Source organism: Balaenoptera physalus (assembly GCF_965194825.1).
Source record: "Balaenoptera physalus genome assembly, chromosome: 12".
Lineage (NCBI taxonomy): Eukaryota > Metazoa > Chordata > Mammalia > Artiodactyla > Balaenopteridae > Balaenoptera > Balaenoptera physalus.
The window spans coordinates 70084385-70102433 of record NC_138897.1 but is presented as its reverse complement, the minus strand read 5'-3'; the positions used below and the strand labels follow the sequence as shown (position 1 = coordinate 70102433).

The window sequence follows — 18049 nt, the reverse complement described above, 5'->3', positions numbered from 1 at the left end:
GATTCGCCTTTCCCTAAGGACTAGTGATACTGAGCATCCTTTCATGTGCTTCTTGGCCATTTGTACTGGGTTGGCCAAAATAGTTCCTTTGGTTTTTAAGTAAAAATAAAGACACATTTTTTACTTTCACCAAGAACTTTATTGAACAATGTATTCACCACTTTGTTCCACTACCTTCTGCCATTTTTCAGGCAACTTCATAATTCCATCTTCTCAAAACTTTTTACTTTTTAAAAAAATTTTTTGGCTGCACTGGGTCTTCGTTGCTGCACGCAGGCTTTCTCTAGTTGCGGCAAGCAGGGGCTACTCTTTGTTGAGCGGGCTTCTCATTGCGGTGGCTCCTCTTGTTGCGGAGCACAGGCTCAAGGTGCGTGGGCCTCAGTAGTTGCGGCAGGTGGGCTCAGTAGTTGTGGCATGCAGGCTCAGTAGTTGTGGCACATGCGCTTAGTTGCTCTGCGGCATGTGGGATCTTCCCAGACCAGAGATCGAACCCACGTTCCCTGCATTGGCAGGAGGATTTTTAACCACCACCAGGGAAGTCCCTCAAAACTTTTTATTTTTTTGAGCAAAGAACTGTTCTAGGTGTCTTTTACAGTCTTCCAGGGAATTGAAATTTTTTCCATTAAGAGAATTTTATAAAGACTGAAATAAATGTAAATCCAAAGGTGCAAATGTCTGGTGAATACGGTGGATGAATCAGAACTTCCCTGCCAAGGTGTAACAGTTTTAGCCTGGTCATCAAAGAAACATGCAGTCTGGCGTTATCCTGATGGAAGATTATGCGTTTTCTGTTGACTAATTCCGGACACTTTTCATTGAATGCTGCTTTCAGTTGGTCTAATTGGGAGCAGTACTGGTTGGAATTAATTGTTTGGTTTTCCAGAAGTAGCTCATAATAGAGAACTCCCTTCCAATCCCACCATATACACAACATCACCTTCTTTGGATGAAGACCGGCCTTTGGTGTGGTTGGTGGTGGTTCATTTCGCTTGCCCCACTGATCTCTTCCATTCTACATTATTATTGTACAGTATCCACTTTTCATCCCGTCGCAATTTGTTTTAAAAACAAAACGTTTTCGCTACATTTAAATAGAGAATCACATGTGGAAATATGGTCAAGAAGGTTTTTTTTGCTTAACTTATGTGGAACCGAAACATCAAAGCGATTAACATAACCAAGCTGATGCAAATGATTTTCAACGCTTTATTTGGATATTTTGAGTATGTCAGCTATCTCCCACGTGGTATAACGTTGATTGTTCTCAATTAATGTCTCAGTTTGATCGCTATCAACTTCAACTGGTCTACCCAACCATGATGCATCGTCCAGCGGGAAATCTCCAGCATGAAACTTCGCAAACCACTTTTGACACGTTTGATCAGTCACAGCACCTTCTCCATACATTGCACAAATCTTTTTTTGCATTTCAGTTGCATTTTTACCTTTCTTGAAGTAATAAAGCATAATAAAACAATTTTAAAAATGTTGTTTTTCTTCCATCTTCAATATTAAAATGGCTACACAAAAATTCTCCAATTTTGTAAAGTTCTTTTTAAATGCACACTGATATGACAGCTGTCACAATACAATCTAACAAGATTGTTTTGAATGAAGTTAAAGACAACTAAGCGCTACTAGACCCATCTTACGGAAAAAAAACGAACGAACTTTTTTAGCCAACCCAATATATCTTCTCTGGAGAAATGTCTATTCAAGTTCTTTGCCCATTTTTGAATTAGGTTGTTTGGTTTCTTTTGTTGTTGTTGTTGAGTTGCAGTTCTTTATATACTCAGATACCAGTCCCTCATCAGGTATCATCAGATATTTGATTTTCAAATATCTTCTCCCATTCCATAGGTTGTCTTTTTTTTTTTTTTTGATTTATTTATTTTATTTATTTTTGGCTGCATTGGGTCTTCATTGCTGCTTGTGGGCTTTCTCTAGTTGCAGCGAGCAGGGGCCACTCTTCGTTGCGGTGTGTGGGCTTCTCATTGCGGTGGCCTCTCTTGTTGCGGAGCATGGGCTCTAGACGTGCGGGCTTCAGTTGTTGTGGCACATAGGCTTAGTTGCTCTGCGGCATGTGGGATCCTCCCAGACCAGGGCTCGAAACCATGTCCCCTGCATTGGCAGGCGGATTCTTAACCACTGCGCCACCAGGGAAGCCCCATAGGTTGTCTTTTCACTCTCTTGATGGTATCCTTTGATGCACAATACTGTTTAATTTCGATGAAGTCAAATTAATCTATGTTTTCTTTTGTTGCCTGTGCTTTTGGTGTCACATGTAAGAAACCATTGCCTAATCTGAGGTCACAAAGATTCATGCCTATGTTTTCTTCTAAAAATTTTACAGTTTTAGGACTTCCCTGGTAGCGCAGTGGTTAAGAATCTGCCTGCAAATGCAGGGGACACAGCTTCAAACCCTGGTCCGGGAAGATCCCACATGCCGTGGAGCAACTAAGCTGGTGCGCCACAACTACTGAGCCTGAGCTCTAGAGCCCACAAGCCACAACTACTGAGCCCACGCGCCTAGAGCCCGTGCTCTGCAACAAGAAGCCTCCGCGATGAGAAGCCCGCGCACCCCAACAAAGAGTAGCCCCCGCTCACCGCAACTAGAGAAAGCCTGTGCACAGCAACGAAGACCCAACGCAGCCGAAAATAAATTAATAAAAAAATAAAAGTTTTACAGTTTTAGTTCTTAGGTCTTTGATCCATTTTGAGTTAATGTTGGTATATGGTATGAGAGTGGGGTCCCACCTCAATATCATACATGTGGTAATCCAGCAGATGTCCCAGCACCATTTGTTCTTTTCCAAGATTGTTCTGGCTATGCTGGGTCCCTTGAGTTTCCTTAGTATCATTTTGTCAGTTTCTACAAAGTCTGTTAGAAACTTTTCCTCATACTTGAAAAATGTATCAATTCCCAGAGCAGGCGCTCCAGAGCCAGTGTTCTCAGCAACATGGGACCTTTGGTAAGTATTGTGTTGTGATTCACGTATTTTAAAATTTTACCCTTATACATTATAAAATATTATAAACATACAAAAAATAAATAATGAAACAAATGACAGTGGGTTCCTTACCCAGTTTAAATTAAAAAATAAGATCGAAAGAAAGCAAGCTAGCTCCCCATGCTACCGCTGACTTGCCCCACATCTCGTGTTCTTCACAGCTGAACTGGAGAAAGTCACGAGGACTACACGGAGTCTCTGTACTCTCTCAGCTCCTCAGTACATGCAAGTGAAAACGGAGCGAATGAAAACCAAAGAAGCAGAATTTCTGAGGAGGCCTCCGAGCAAGCACGCCGACGCCGGGTAGTGCAGGAGAAGGCCTGGCTGTCACCCCGCAAATGGCAGAGGGCAGGAGCACAGCCCTGGACCTGTCAAAACTGGCCACACCCAGGCCTTTCTAGCAGGTCTCAGCAGTTGTTCAGAAAATGCTAGTCTTTTCATGCGGTTTGCCGTTTTCACTATATACACTTGTGCTTTTCTCCTCCAATAGCTGTCCCTGATTAAAACAGAGATAGCAGAAGACGTATTCGGTTTCAGTCAAAAGGCCAACCCTGGGCTTGCGAGGTCCGTAAAAAGGGCTGAAGGTAGGAGAGAGTCTCCTTCATCAGATGTGCACGGCCTCTTCCCGCTCTCCCCAGGCTGTGCTCTTGCCCTCTTATTCCAGCAGCTGCTTGTGCCCCTCAGCCCTCCTCTAATTAGCCTCCAGGTCACTTCCCAGTTCTGATGCTCTCGGCCTCCTGGTCTCTGGGTTTCACCTTGGCCCCCACCGTGGGGACTCAGCGTTTACCGCTGTAAACCAGAGACATGCACTACTTCTGCATAATACTAAACAACGTGCAAAACAGTTGATGTGGGCTTCCCTGGTGGCGCAGTGGTTGAGAATCTGCCTGTCAATGCAGGGGACACGGGTTCGAGCCCTGGTCTGGGAAGATCCCACATGCCGTGGAGCAACTAGGCCCGTGAACCACAACTACTGAGCCTGCGCGTCTGGAGCTTGTGCTCCGCAGCAAGAGAGGCCGCAATAGTAAGAGGCCCGCGCACCGCGATGAAGAGCGGCCCCCGCTTGCCACAACTGGAGAAAGCCCTCGCATAGAAACGAAGACCCAACACAGCTAAAAATAAATAACGAAATAAATAAAAAATAAAAATAAAGGAATTCCTTTAAAAAAAAAACAGTTGATGTGTGTTTAACATATAAGCTTAATTTAAAAACAACCAAGCGATAAGCACATGTTCAGCAATGCACCCAGCTGTAATAAGCCTCTATGCACTGCCGCTGCAGGTGCCGACGCAGAGGTCCTGGGATCCCTGGCTGTGCTCTCATCCAGCAGATGCCAAACCTTCCTGAATCTGCAGAGTACTTAGAGCTGCTATTATTATACCACCCACCACCCCCAGGGAAAGTGGTTTCTGCCTAGGCAGAGAGTAGTCCCACCTGCAGGAATTCAGATGTTAAGAATTAAAGTGGGTGTTTGGGTGTCTTTTGCTTTGCTAGATGGGGGGAAGTAACACAAGTAGCAAAGAGCGTAGGCTCTGACCCCAGACCCCCAGGGTGTGTGACCTCCTGGGCAAGTTACCTGGCATCTGTGTGCCTGAGCCTCCTCGTCTGCAACCTGGGGAGAGCAGCAATGTACCTGCTTCACGGGCCTTGCAAGGGGACATCACATCACTTTAGAGGGAGCAATGGGGCCTGGCCGTAAGACCCAGGGCCAGCCCCTGACAGAATGGGAAGAGCTTTAACTCTGGGTGCTAACACCACACTGGAAGCATGCACCAACCAGGCAATTTGGATCTGGTGGTCTTTTAGACAAGAGTGCTCAAGGTCTTCCTTGCCCGGGCTGTATACCAGGCAGCCTAAGGTGCCCATGGGTGACCGGTTTCCTTCAGGGTGGACACCTCTGGACCCACCTGCTTGCCAGGATTCCAAGAGAAGGTTAGCCCCTTCTCCATGACCTCCTCTGCCTCCCGGCCCCTCCTGGAGTCTAAAAATAGAGAAATCACTCTTCCATATCCTTTTCTTTGCTCTGGGTCCCACCTTTTACATTCTTTCACAGTCATTCTAATGGGGTCTCAGGTGGGAGGGGCAGGTAACAAGTGTGCCCGGCTGCCACATGACTGGAGAGTCCCTCTGGAGCCCCACCCTGGAGGAAAGGTCTCGCCGCACGACAGGGCCCAAGGCTCCATGTGGGGCTTGAGCAGGACTAATAAGCTGGACACCGGACAGCAGTGTCCAAGCAGAAAGTCTGTCTCTAAAAATGACACAGGAAACTTCCCAGACCTCTCTATAAATACCTCTCTTCCAAATAGTCAGGGCCTCCTCTTGAAGTTAGGGATTTAGAACCAGCCTGACCAAAGGAAATGCAACTGAAATTGCTAAGGTGTGGTGTGGGCTGCAGTAAGGAGAGACGAGGACAGTGACAGGGGCTGTTGTGCTGCCAGTCGCCCCCTCGGAATGGAAGGCTTATTCTTCAGCTGCTGGGAGGGTCTCTGTGGTGGCCAGTCTCCAAGATGGCAGCCAACAACCGCTGGCCTCCCTGGATGCACAGGCCGCAGCGCACAGAGAAGGTGGAGGCGACTCCCTCCCCAGACTCCACACTGGCCTTAGGACTTGCTGTGACCCAGCGATGTTCTAGGACTTCAGGGGACTGACAGCTTCCACGTCCCCTGCCTTGAAAGCCAGCCGCTGTGCCGTAACGAAGCCCGGGCTATGCTGCTGGAGACACCAGGTGGCTGCCAGCTGAATGTGGCTGCGCCGAGGTCACCAGTGAGACCAGAAGAATGGCCAGCCAGGCAGTTCCAATCACCCTAGTCCTGACCCACAGAATCAGGACAGGTACCAACTCATTGCTCTAGGCCACTACATTTTGGGGTAGTTCCTTATAAAGCAATAGACAACAAATAATACTGGACCAACAAGTTGTGTATTTCGAAAGTTTAAATAATTCAATAAGCCCTCACCAAGGTCCTTATCTCCCAAATATCTGCAAATTATGTATCTAATAAGAGACTTGTATCCAAAGTTTATAACAAGTTCTTACAATCTAGCAATAAAAAGACCAACAACTCAATTTTAAAATGGGCAAAGGATCTGAATAAACATTTCTCTAAAGAAAATATACGAATGACCAATAAACACAGTAAGTCATCTGGGAATGCAAATTAAAACCACAATTAGATACCACTTCACACTCATTATGATGGCTATAATAAAAAAAAAAAAAACAGTAACAAGTATTGATGAGGAATGGAGAAACTGGAACCTCATACACTCCTAGTGGGAATGTAAAATGGTGCAGCTGCTTTGAAAACAGTCTGGCAATTCCTCAAAAGGTTAAATACAGAGTTACCATCTGATTCAGCAGTTCCTTTCCTAGGTATACAGGAAAGAGAAATGGAAACATATGTCCCCAGGAAAGTTTGCACACAAATGTTCATAGCAGCATTATTATAATAGCCAAAAAGTGGAAACACTCCAGATGTCCATAAACTGGTGATGGATAAATAAAACATGGTACATCCATACAATGGAATATTATTTGGCAATAAAAAGGAATAAAGTACATGCTACAACATGGTTCATGGGTGAACATTAAAAATATTATGCTAAGTGAAAGAAGCCAGTCACAGAAACATATTTTATGACTGCATTTATATGAAAAGTACAAAATAAGCAAATCTATAGCAACAGAAAGCAGATAAGTGGTTGCTTAGGACTGAGGGTTGAGGGAAAATAGGGAGTGCTGGCTAACGGGTATAGAGATTCTTTAGAAAATGCTCTAGGGAGTACCCTGGGGGCCTAAGTGGTTAGGATTCCGTGCTTTCACTGTCATGGCCCACGTTCAATCCCTGGTCGGGGAACTGAGATCCCATAAGCTGCAAGGTGTGGCAAAAAAAAAAAAAAAGAAAAGAAAAAAGAAAATGCTCTAAAATGGATTGTGGTGATGGTTGCACAACTCTGTGAAGATCCTAAAAGACCACTGAACTGTACACTTTATTTATTTATTTATTTATTTAAAATTATTTATTTATTTATGGCTGTGTTTTGGTCTTCGTTTCTGTGCGAGGGCTTTCTCTAGTTGTGGCAGGCGGGGGCCACTCTTCATTGCGGTGCGCGGGCCTCTCACTATCGCGGTCTCTCTTGTTGCGAAGCACAGGCTCCAGACGCGCAGGCTCAGCAATTGTGGGTCACGGGCCTAATCGCTCCGCGGCATGTGGGATCTTCCCAGACCAGGGCTCGAACCCGTGTCCCTTGCATTGGCAGGCAGATTCTCAACCACTGCGCCACCAGGGAAGCCCTGAACTGTACACTTTAAATGGGTGAATTGTACAGTGTATGAATTAGAGCTCGATAAAGTTGTTATAAAAAAAGAATATAACGCTTACCATTTTCTATGTCCACAGCACGAGCCCGCCCACCTCAGTGCACAGGCTTCTGCTGCTCGTCCTCCACCTACTTGTGCTAACAAACACATGCTGGTGTGCTCTGACCTCCAAGCCCAGGCTGTACACACGGTTTCTGTTTTGGAAGCTGTGCTCTCCGGCCAGTCATCTCTACCTTTCCATTTCAGAAAATGTTTACCTCATCTAAACACTCAGACCAGGCTAAGTTTCCCCAACGGACCTCTGTACATCTTGACAGTTGGTTTACCTAAACCCGGATCCAACCATAAATAGTATCTGCTTTTGATTCTTTTTTTTCCTCTTCTTTTTTTAAAAAAAATTTATCTATTTATGTTTTTTTTTTGGCTGCGCTGGGTTTTCGTTACTGCGTGCGGGCTTTCTCTAGTTGCGGTGAGTGGGGGCTACTCTTCGTTGCAATGCGTGGGCTTCTCATTGTGGTGGCTTATCTTGTTGCAGAGCACAGGCTCTAGGTGCATGGGCTTCAGCAGTTGCAGCACACAGGCTCAGTAGTTGCGGTGCTCAGGCTCTAGAGCGCAAGCTCAGTAGCTGTGGCGCACAGGCTTAGTTGCTCCACGGCATGTGGGATCTTCCCGGACCAGGGCTCGAACCCGTGTCTCCTGCATTTGCAGGCAGATTCTTAACCACTGCGTCACCAGGGAAGTCCCTGTTTTTGATTTTTGACACACAGTAGGTCTTAGAGCTCCAGCACCACGCTCGGGCACCAGGTGCTCGGCAGAACTGGTGCAGCAGACACAGCCCGCCCTGCAAGAGCCAGGTAACCCAGACAAGCCGCTTGCTTCTTTGTGCCTGTTCTGTTTCATTTCTACAAGCAGCTCTACCCCAAGGCGAGCGCACAGATGACAGGAGGTGGTCACGTGAAGCCCATGGCGATGCCCAGTTCACGCGAGAGCTCACACAGGAAACGCACCCCAACCACTCCACCTGTGACGTTCCTAAGCCTCATCCTCACCAAGGCCTCACCCTCCACGAGCATCACCTGCATCATTTAACAAAAGGGGACAGGAACACTTCCAGGCCCACCCGTCAGGGCCCTGACCCCCAGGAGGGCTGAGCCTGAGGACAGAGCGGTTCTTACTCAGAGCACTGTCCACAGGGACCACCGGGGCCCGAGGGAGCGCCCTACAGGATTCACGGGAGCTGACCATGAATGGGGGTGCCAACAGCAAGGTCTGGGGTCGGAGGCTGCGCCTGCATCCTGGATGCCCACCCAATCCCCTCCCGCACCTGTACCACAGACACAGGATCTTCCCACAGGGTGCCACTCAACAGTGAGCAGCCACCCCATCCCCATGGCCTGGCACCCTGCCCTCCAGCAGCGTCCCCACAGGGGGCCACCCCCCAGGGCCTTACCCGGGTCTTGGCCTTCAGAAACACGTGGCTCTCCATGTCCTTGCTGGATTTACTGTGGGCCACGCCAGCCTTCCTCATGGCATCCTCTCTGGAACACAAAGGAGGAGAGATGTTGACACAGGCTCCCTGGCCAGCAGGCCCACACAGCAGCTGCCCGAGGCCCACGGGTGTGGCCTGGCCCACCAACCTGGTTGAGGCCCAGGAGAAGCACAAAGGGAGGGGCTCTCAGCACAGTGATGAAAGGCAGCTGAGTAAAGGAGAAGGCGGGCAGCACCACGAGAAGGAAGGAACAGGAAAGGCGGTCACCATGAAACAAAGCAGCCACCCAGCTTGAGCGGGCAGAGGGGCCAGGCCCAGAGGCTGCTCACAACCAGCACATTAAACAACAGGGCGGCCAGCTGGCCTCCATTTCCTGCCCTCTGCGTGACCTGAGCCCCCACCCAACTCTGGCATCAAGAGCAGTGGGACCCTTACTCTGGAAGCCTCCTCTGGTGGAACAGAGGGGCCATGCCAGTCACCTCTCAGTCCCTCCCAAGGCAAAGGTCCCTGTGTTGGACACGCAGGTCTTCCCAGTGGGACCAAGGAGATGAGCCTGACCTCAACAACTTCCAGTTGGGGGCAGGAGACAGACCACACAAATGCCAACACATGCATGGCAAGAGATGGAATGTGAGCCCAGGTTTTCATCACATGATGCTCTGCTGCACACGGCTAAGCCCGAGCTCCTCTGGGTGGTAGCACACATTCCCCCCCACCCCCCAACCCCCGGACGAAGGTAAGGATAGGTGAGCATTTGTTAGAAAGGAAGGAGCCCGTCAGGCTCGGGTCCCCCCAGGCCTGGACACTCTGCTCACAGCTCGCCTTCTTCTCCGCAGGATGGGTCTCCCGGCCTGTCTTCCCAGCGCTGGGCTCACTGATAAAGATGCCCCTCCCCCCAGGGAATCCAACAAGTCTAGTCCAGCTGGTGCTGGAAGGCTTTCTGATGGCTCCAAACACACACACACCCCGGGTACTGAAAGAGCATGCACATGGGCTGCAGGACCACATTTGTGATCCCGAGAGAAACCCCAGACAAGAGGCTAAATGCTAAGAGATGGACAAATCTGTACTAACGTATAAAGAAAGATAAAATGCTGCTGAGCCACCACACTGCCAGATTCCGCACGTGAGGCCAGAGCCCCCACCTCCCGCCTGCTTCCCTGAGCCTGCACCAGGGCCAGGAGGCAGCAACAGGTTCCCGCTGGAGAAGCATCCAGAGTGGAGCAGATGCTCGCACGAGGGGACGTGTGACCAGGATCAAAGAGAGGCAAAAGGAAGGATGCAGGAGAACAAGGCGAGACCCTGACAGGGCAGGGGGACCCGGCACGCAGGGGCTGAGGCCAGCGGGGCAGGCGCCCCACGCGCGGACGTGGGTTCTGAGTCCTAGAGCATCTCCGACAAGTGACTGAGCAGACCTGTCTTCAAGGGGGGGTCTCCCCAGCGCCCCCATCCCTCCTCCAACAGCCGTGTGAGGCTAACCCTGCCACAGAGGCTTGCCCGAAGCTGAGGGCCACAGAGCCGTGGACCACTGGGGCAACCCTGAGGACAGCGGTGGACACGCGAGGGGGCCGTGACGGCTGGCGGCTGGTTGGGAGGAGGCCCCAGGAGCCAGGTGAAGCGCAGAGACGCCAAGAGGGCGCAGAGGGCCCTGCGCCACGAGCAGCAGACCTGGGGGCTTGGCCAGGCGCCTAGCTGGTGACAAGTGGTCCTCCGAGCTGCTGGCAACAACTCTGAAGGGGGCAGGCTTGCAGGCCCCCCCCAGACACTGCATCTTGCCCGCAGCAGAGACCCTGGCACGTCCGCAAAGACAAGACAGACCTGGGCTTCGTGGTGGAGGGACCTCTCCAGGCCCGAAGACACCGGATCTGCTGGAGCAGGAGCCCTGGCCTGTCGTGGTCAGGGCAACGCCACAGACGATGGGGACGCACGGGCACCGGCTGTTAGTGACTCAGAGCCCGAAGAGCATCGACTACACAGGAGGCCAGAAACAGGTGTCTGTGGACAAGCAAGAATGGAACACAAGCAGCAGGCAGCAGGGCCTGGGTAACCACCCAGCTCTGCCTGGTGGTCTCAGTGTGCTTGTGCTCATCGTGCTCAGGGAAGGGGTCTCACGGCAGGGGCGGGGGGAAGGCTCTGCCAGGAGCACCAGCCACATCCCCACTGCGCCCGCAGCGCCGCCCAAACAGGAGAACCGACAGGCATCCTGAACACTGTTCTCAGTTCTGCAAACCATACTGTTAAAAATGTTCTTGCTCTTGGGACTTCCCTGGCAGTCCAGTGGTTAAGATTCTGTGCTTCCACTGCAGGGGGCACAGGTTTGATCCCCCGTCAGGGAACTAAGATCCCACATACCGTGCGGCACGGCCAAAAATTAAAAAAAACAAAAAACAAAAAACGTTCTTGCTCCTGTTTCCAGTCTGCAGATGATACTCCATAAAATAGAAGATGAGACAAAAAAGGAAGCAGGCAGTTCTGCTGTTCTAATCCTCCGCTTTCCCCCAAGGAAAGGGCCTGTCCTGTCATTTTCGGCCACCTCAGCATTTTGTCAGAGGCGCCGTCCACCATCCGGGCTCTGACCACGACGTACTGCATCTCACGCGCCTGCACAGGTGCCGGCTCCCTCCTTCGCACTTAGGACCCAGGGCTCCTGGGCCTCCGCCCCCAGATAACAGGCCCCTGCTGGCGACTGTCAATAAACGCAGTCAAACTAGCACAACCGGGGCAGAGGGACAGCCTCAGAGCCCCGGAGAGAGGAACGTGAGCATGTGGTCTGCCCCACAGGCGAGACCCCGGCCACAGGTCCAGTACCTTGGCGGCCGTCAGGGAGGCATCAGTACCATGAGAGACAGAAGGGCTGTCTGCAGGCCACGGCCTGAGCGGACCAGCCCTGACAAGATGATTGGGGGCTGAGAGCATGCAGCCCCCACTGAGACCCAGGCTCCACAAGGCACCTGGGGGTGGGAGAGGGTTGGGGGGGCTGCCCCTGCTCCACAGCCACCCGTCTGCCAGGCAGAGCTCCACTGGTCTCTGGTCCAGACCTGACCCACCACCCAGGCCCCGTGAGTCCCGCACCTGGAGCCCAGACCCCACCTGCAGTGACACACAAAGAAAACACCCAGCAGCCTGAGCTCTGTGCCCCCCAATGGTCCAGACGGGATGCCCGGGAGCCTCCTCTTCGCTTCCCGATTCTGAACGCCATTCCCTGCAGTTCATTCCTCACCGCGTGTCACACCACACCTGTGGCCATCCCTGTGGTGGCCTCTGTCTCCAGGCCCCACTCCCATCCCCACCCCCTCTGCCAGCTCCCCAAGCCTCTGTCCAAGTCCGTGTCCCACCTGCCTCAAGGGCCTCCCTCTTCAGCAGCAAGGGAGGCAGCCCGTCCAGCGAGGAGCCCCCTCCCCTCCCTCACCCACTCTGCTCGTTCTCCCAGGGCGGCTCTCTCCCTAGCCCTGCCCGCTGGGCCCTCCGACCTTGTACTTACACAGCACCCCTAATCTCTGCCTCACGGAAACCCTGTGGTCACTCTGACCACACCCATGGCACCTCCTGTGGAAATCGCTGGCTTCCTGTCTGTCCCACAAACACCTGGAGGACAGACCGTGGCATCCACCTCTGCGTGCTGCAGGAGGTCATCCGTGTCAATTTTTTGTAACATGAGGGGTGGCAACACCATGTACTTTGACGGACACGACATGCAGAACCCAGAACTGCTGTGGCAGGCTCGGGGGACACCAAGCCTGGCACAGGCGCGTCCCAGTGGTAGAGGCCAGGGGGCTTGGGGAAAGGCCTGTGCTGGGCAGACGGACCTGGCAGAAAGCAGAGAAGGGAAGGCCTGGGCTCCGATCACTTGTACAGAACACACAGACCGGGGATCAAGTTCCACCCTGGCCACTGGCCAGCTCTGGGTCCTGGAGGCACTCCACCCCCAGGCACATCCTCTCTATAAAGGATGCTCAGAAGGTCCAGCCTCAGCACACCTGCTCCTCCTCACCTCCGCCCTGTCTCCAAAGTGGGAAACTCAATTTGTCGACTGGAGTCCAGTCCTCATCCCCGACATTGGAATCCACAGAGGAAAGGCAAACACCCAGCCCACTGTGCGCCCCTGGGCAGGTGCACCTGTATGTAAGCTCAACGTGCGCTCAGGCTCCCGTCTGCCCTCGCTGCCCACCACCCCGCCCCCGCCAGTGATCCCCAAGGGAGGCGCCACCTTGAGGTGCCTGTGTGTCTTCTCCTACAGAAGGAGGACGGTGACAGTGCCACCTCACGGGGTCGTCCTGAGGATTACAGCAGTAACATCATCAGGCACACTGGCACGGGAAGCACCAGGGTGTTAAGGAAATCAGTCAGAGAACAGTCTCGCCTGACTCTCCCACCCATGTTCCCTTCTCTCCTGACCCCACCCTCCTCAATGCTGCCTCCCCGGGTCCTACGGGGGCTGAGTTCCCAGGATCCCAAGCTTCTTGGCTCTGGACCGGTGTCTAAACTCCTCGCCTCAGGTGGACGGGATGCCCTCCACCCACCCAAAGACTTTCATTCTGCCCAGAGGAATCTTCCCCTGATTTGAGAACCATGACACCCATCAACCAACTGGCCTCTCATGGATGGAAGTTTTTGTCAGCCCTGCCCCACCCTCGAGGAGAAGCTTCCTGGTGAAGTACCGCCTGTGTATGCAGTCTGTTCACCAAACTGGGACAGGAGGCTGCAGCTGGTGTGTGCAACCCTTCACCCAGTGTAAGATCCCAAACCACAAAAGTACCGGAAGACAACAAGAGGGCAGTTACATACCCAACATCAGGAGGAGGAAGGCTTTCCTAAGCACATCACCCAAAGTAAACGCCAAAAAGCGGAAAAGATTTTACCAAATGGAAAACAGATTCCTCCCACATTTTTATCAGCCACCAACCAGAGAGATAAGAAAAAGGTATCTGAACCTCAGCAGCTCAAGCCCTGCCCTGACGTCTGAGGAGGGGTGCTGAGGGCAGCCCCCATCCCACTCTCAGCCAAGGCCTGTGTGTCTGGGGATGAGCTCCCCACACTTGCGGCACAGCCCCAGATGATGTTTGTTTGGTAAAGCACAGCTCAGGTCAGCACAAGAGAGAACTGTCCCACCCTCCCTAAATGCCAGTTGGGCCCATGCATCCCACAGATGTGGCCAGCCCAAAGCTTCTGTGCCTGCCCAGTGCCAAGGAATTCTGGGAGCCTGCCTCCAGACGAGACAGGAGGTGAAGACAGACCAGAGGAAAACAAATCACCACACTGGCCCTGAGAGGGAAACACAACTTTGACAAATTCTCACTACATCTATGGGTTTCATATTTTCAAGTGAGAAAGGATCTATATTTCCTTTGGTTTGTCTCCCAAAATATTATACTCTCTGAGGCACCAAATTTTTTAAAACTCGGGAATTTGTTTGGAGAGGAGGATGATAAAGGATCAGTCAGAATAAAAAAATACAGGTTCCAGGACTTCCCTGGTGGCGCAGTGGTTAAGAATCCGCCTGCCAATGCAGGGGACATGGGTTCGGGCCCTGGTCCAGGAAAGTCCCACATGCCGCAGAGCAATGAAGCCCATGCACCACAACTACTGAGCCTGTGCTCTAGAGCCTGCGAGCCACAACTACTGAGCCCACGTGCCACAACTACTGAAGCCCGCGCGCCTAGAGCCCGTACTCCGCAACAAGAGAAGCCACTGCAATGAGAAGCCCATGCACTACAACGAAGAGTAGTCCCCACTCGCCACAACTAGAGAAAGCCTGCGCGCAGCAACGAAGACTTAACACAGCCAAAAACAAACAAATTAATTAAAAAAAAAATACAGGTTCCAATGTAAGGTCTGGCTCTCTGAAAAGAGGAAATCCATCTGCAGAAGAACAGAACCACATGATGGGTGAGGTACTAGCTTAAGTCATAATCCAAATACGTTCCTTGCAATAATTTCATTTCAAAAATAAAATTAAACGAGATATGAACCTCCAGGTTGGAAAGGGGGACTGAACCTGCGGGTCTAATTTCCAGTTGCCTTCACAGTGCTCCGATATGAGAGTGAGCAGCCAACCAAGGGCTCCCAGACACCTAACATGGCAGATAAAGACCCTTCGAGAAACTCAGCAGGAAGAAGAAAACAGAAACTATCTTAGTATCCAAGTAGATAAGACAAAGCATCCATTTAACAAGAACAAGATGCTATAAAACCAGAAAAGTCAGATTACAGAAAAAAAAAAGTTCTTACAAATAAAAGCCTATTAGATGTTAGCAGCAAAGGGTCAGAGATAAAATTGAAGAAATCTCCCACACAGCAGAGCTAGAAGACAAAGAGATGGAAAACAGGAGATAAAAGAGATGGAAAACAGGAGATATAAGATAAAATAAAAAGAGGGTCAGAGATTGGTTCATGATGGCGGAGTAGAAGGACTTGCGCTCACTCCCTCTTGCGAGAGCACCAGAATCACAACTAACTGCTGAACGATCATCGACAGGAAGACACTGCAACTCACCAAAAAAGATACCACACAACCAAAGACAAAGGAGAAGCCACAGTGAGACGGCAGTAGGGGCGCAATCACAATAAAATCAAATCCCATAACTGCTGGGTGGGTAACTCACAAACTGGAGAACACTTATATCACAGAAGCCCGCCCACTGGAGTGAAGGTTCCGAGCCCCACGTCAGGCTTCCCAACCTAGGGGTCCAGCAACAGGAGGAGGAATTCCTAGAGAATCAGACTTTGAAGGCTAGCGGGATTTGATTGCAGGACTTCAACAGGACTGGGGGAAACAGAAACTCCACTCTTGGAGGGCACACACAAAGTAGTGTGCGCATCAGGACCCAGGGGAAGGAGCAGTGACCCCATAGGAGACTGAACCAGACCTACCTGCTAGTGTTGGAGGGTCTCCTGCAAAGGCAGGGGGTGGCTGTGGCTCACCATGAGGACAAGGACACTGGCAGCAGAAGTTCTGGGAAGTGCTCCTTGGCGTGAGCCCTCCCAGAGACCGCCATTGGTCCCACCAGAGAGCCGAGTAGGCTCCAGTGTTGGGTTGCCTCAGGCCAAACAACCAACAGGGAGGGAAACCAGCCCCACCCATCAGCAGACAAGCGGATTAAAGTTTTACTGAGCTCTGCCCACCAGAGCAACACCCAACTCTACCCACCACCAGTCCCTCCCATCAGGAAACTTGCACAAGCCTCTTAGATAGCCTCATCCACCAGAAGGCAGACAGCAGAAGCAAGAAGAACTACAATCCTGCAGCCTATGGAACAAAAACCACATTCACAGAAAGATAGACAAGATGAAAAGGCAGAGGACTATGTACCAGATGAAGGAACAAGATAAAACCCCAGAAAAACAACTAAATGAAGTGGAGATAGGCAACCTTCCAGAAAAAGAATTCAGAATAATGATAGTGAAGATGATCCAGGACCTCGGAAAAAGAATGGAGGCAAAGATCGAGAAGATGCAAGAAATGTTTAACAAAGACCTAGAAGAATTAAAGAACACCTAGAAGAATTAAAGAACAAACAAACAGAGATGAACAATACAATAACTGAAATGAAAAATACACTAGAAGGAATCAATAGCAGAATAACTGAGGCAGAAGAACAGACAAGTGACCTGGAATTCACTGCCACGGAACAGAATAAAGAAAAAAGAATGAAAAGAAATGAAGACAGCTTAAGAGACCTCTGGGACAACATTAAACACAACAACATTCACAATACAGGGGGTCCCAGAAAGAGAAGAGAGAGAGAAAGGACCCGAGAAAATATCTGAAGAGATTATAGTTGAAAACTTCCCTAACATGGGAAAGGAAATAGCCACCCAAGTCCAGGAAGCGCAGAGAGTCCCAGGCAGGATAAATCCAAGGAAAAACATGCCAAGACACATAGTAATCAAATTGGCAAAAATTAAAGACAAAGAAAAATTATTGAAAGCAACAAGGGAAAAACGACAAATAACATACAAGGGAACTCCCATAAGGTTAACAGCTGATTTCTCAGCAGAAACTCTACAAGCCAGAAGGGAGTGGCACGATATATTTAAAGCGATGAAAAGGAAGAAACTACAACCGAGATTACTCTACCTGGCAAGGATCTCATTCAGATTCGACGGAGAAATCAAAAGCTTTACAGACAAGCAAAAGCTAAGAGAATTCAGCACCACCAAACCAGCTCTACAACAAATGCTAAAGTAACTTCTCTAATTGGGAAACACAAGAGAAGAAAAGGACCTAAAGAAACAAACCTATAACAATTAAGAAAATGGTAATAGGAACATATATCAATAATTACTTTAAACGTGAATGGATTAAATGCTCCAATCAAAAAACACAGGTTCGCTGAATGGATACAAAAACAAGACCCAGGGCTTCCCTGGTGGCGCAGTGGTTGAGAATCTGCCTGCCAATGCAGGGGACACGGGTTCGAGCCCTGGTCTGGGAAGATCCCACATGCCGCGGAGCAACTGGACCCGTGAGCCACAACTACTGAGTCTGCGCGTCTGAAGCCTGTGCTCCGCAACAAGAGAGGCCGCGATAGTGAGAGGCCTGTGCACCGCAATGAAGAGTGGCCCCCGCTCGCCGCAACTAGAGAAAGCCCTCGCACAGAAACGAAGACCCAACACAGCTAAAAATAAATTAATTAATTAAATTAATTAATTAAAAAAAAAAAACAAGACCCATCTATATGCTGTCTACAAGAGAACCACTTCAGACTTAGGGACACATACAGACTGAAAGTGAGGAGATGGAAAAAGATATTCCATGCAAATGGAAATCAAAAGAAAGCTGGAGTAGCAATACTCACTATCAGATAAAATAGACTTTAAAATAAAGAATGTTGGGCTTCCCTGGTGGCGCAGTCGTTGAGAGTCTGCCTGCTAATGCAGGGGACATGGGTTCGAGCCCTGGTCTGGGAAGATCCCACATGCCGCGGAGCAACTAGGCCTGTGAGCCACAACTGCTGAGCCTGCACGTCTGGAGCCTGTGCTCCGCAACAAGAGAGGCCGCGATAGTGAGAGGCCCGCGCACCGCGATGAAGAGTGGCCCCCGCTCGCCGCAACTAGAGAAAGCCCTGGCACAGAAACGAAGACCCAACACAGCCAAAAATAAATAAATAAATTTTAAAAAATTAAAAAAATAAAGAATGTTACAAGAGACAAGGAAGGACACTACATAATGATCAAGGGATCAATCCATATTATAAATATATATGCACCCAACACAGGAACACTTC

The 18049-nt window shown here is 50.3% G+C and overlaps 1 protein-coding gene across 8 annotated transcripts in view; it reads right to left on the bottom strand.

Moving 5' to 3' along the window:
* Positions 1–18049, bottom strand: part of MED15 (mediator complex subunit 15) — a 65772-nt gene that overhangs the window by 27524 nt on the left and 20199 nt on the right. For all 8 annotated transcript variants that reach the window (XM_082417213.1, XM_082417212.1, XM_082417210.1 and 5 more), the window contains one exon: positions 8784–8871. In XM_082417213.1, the coding sequence (XP_082273339.1) occupies positions 8784–8871 (88 nt within the window). The remainder of the gene's footprint in view (positions 1–8783; positions 8872–18049) is intronic.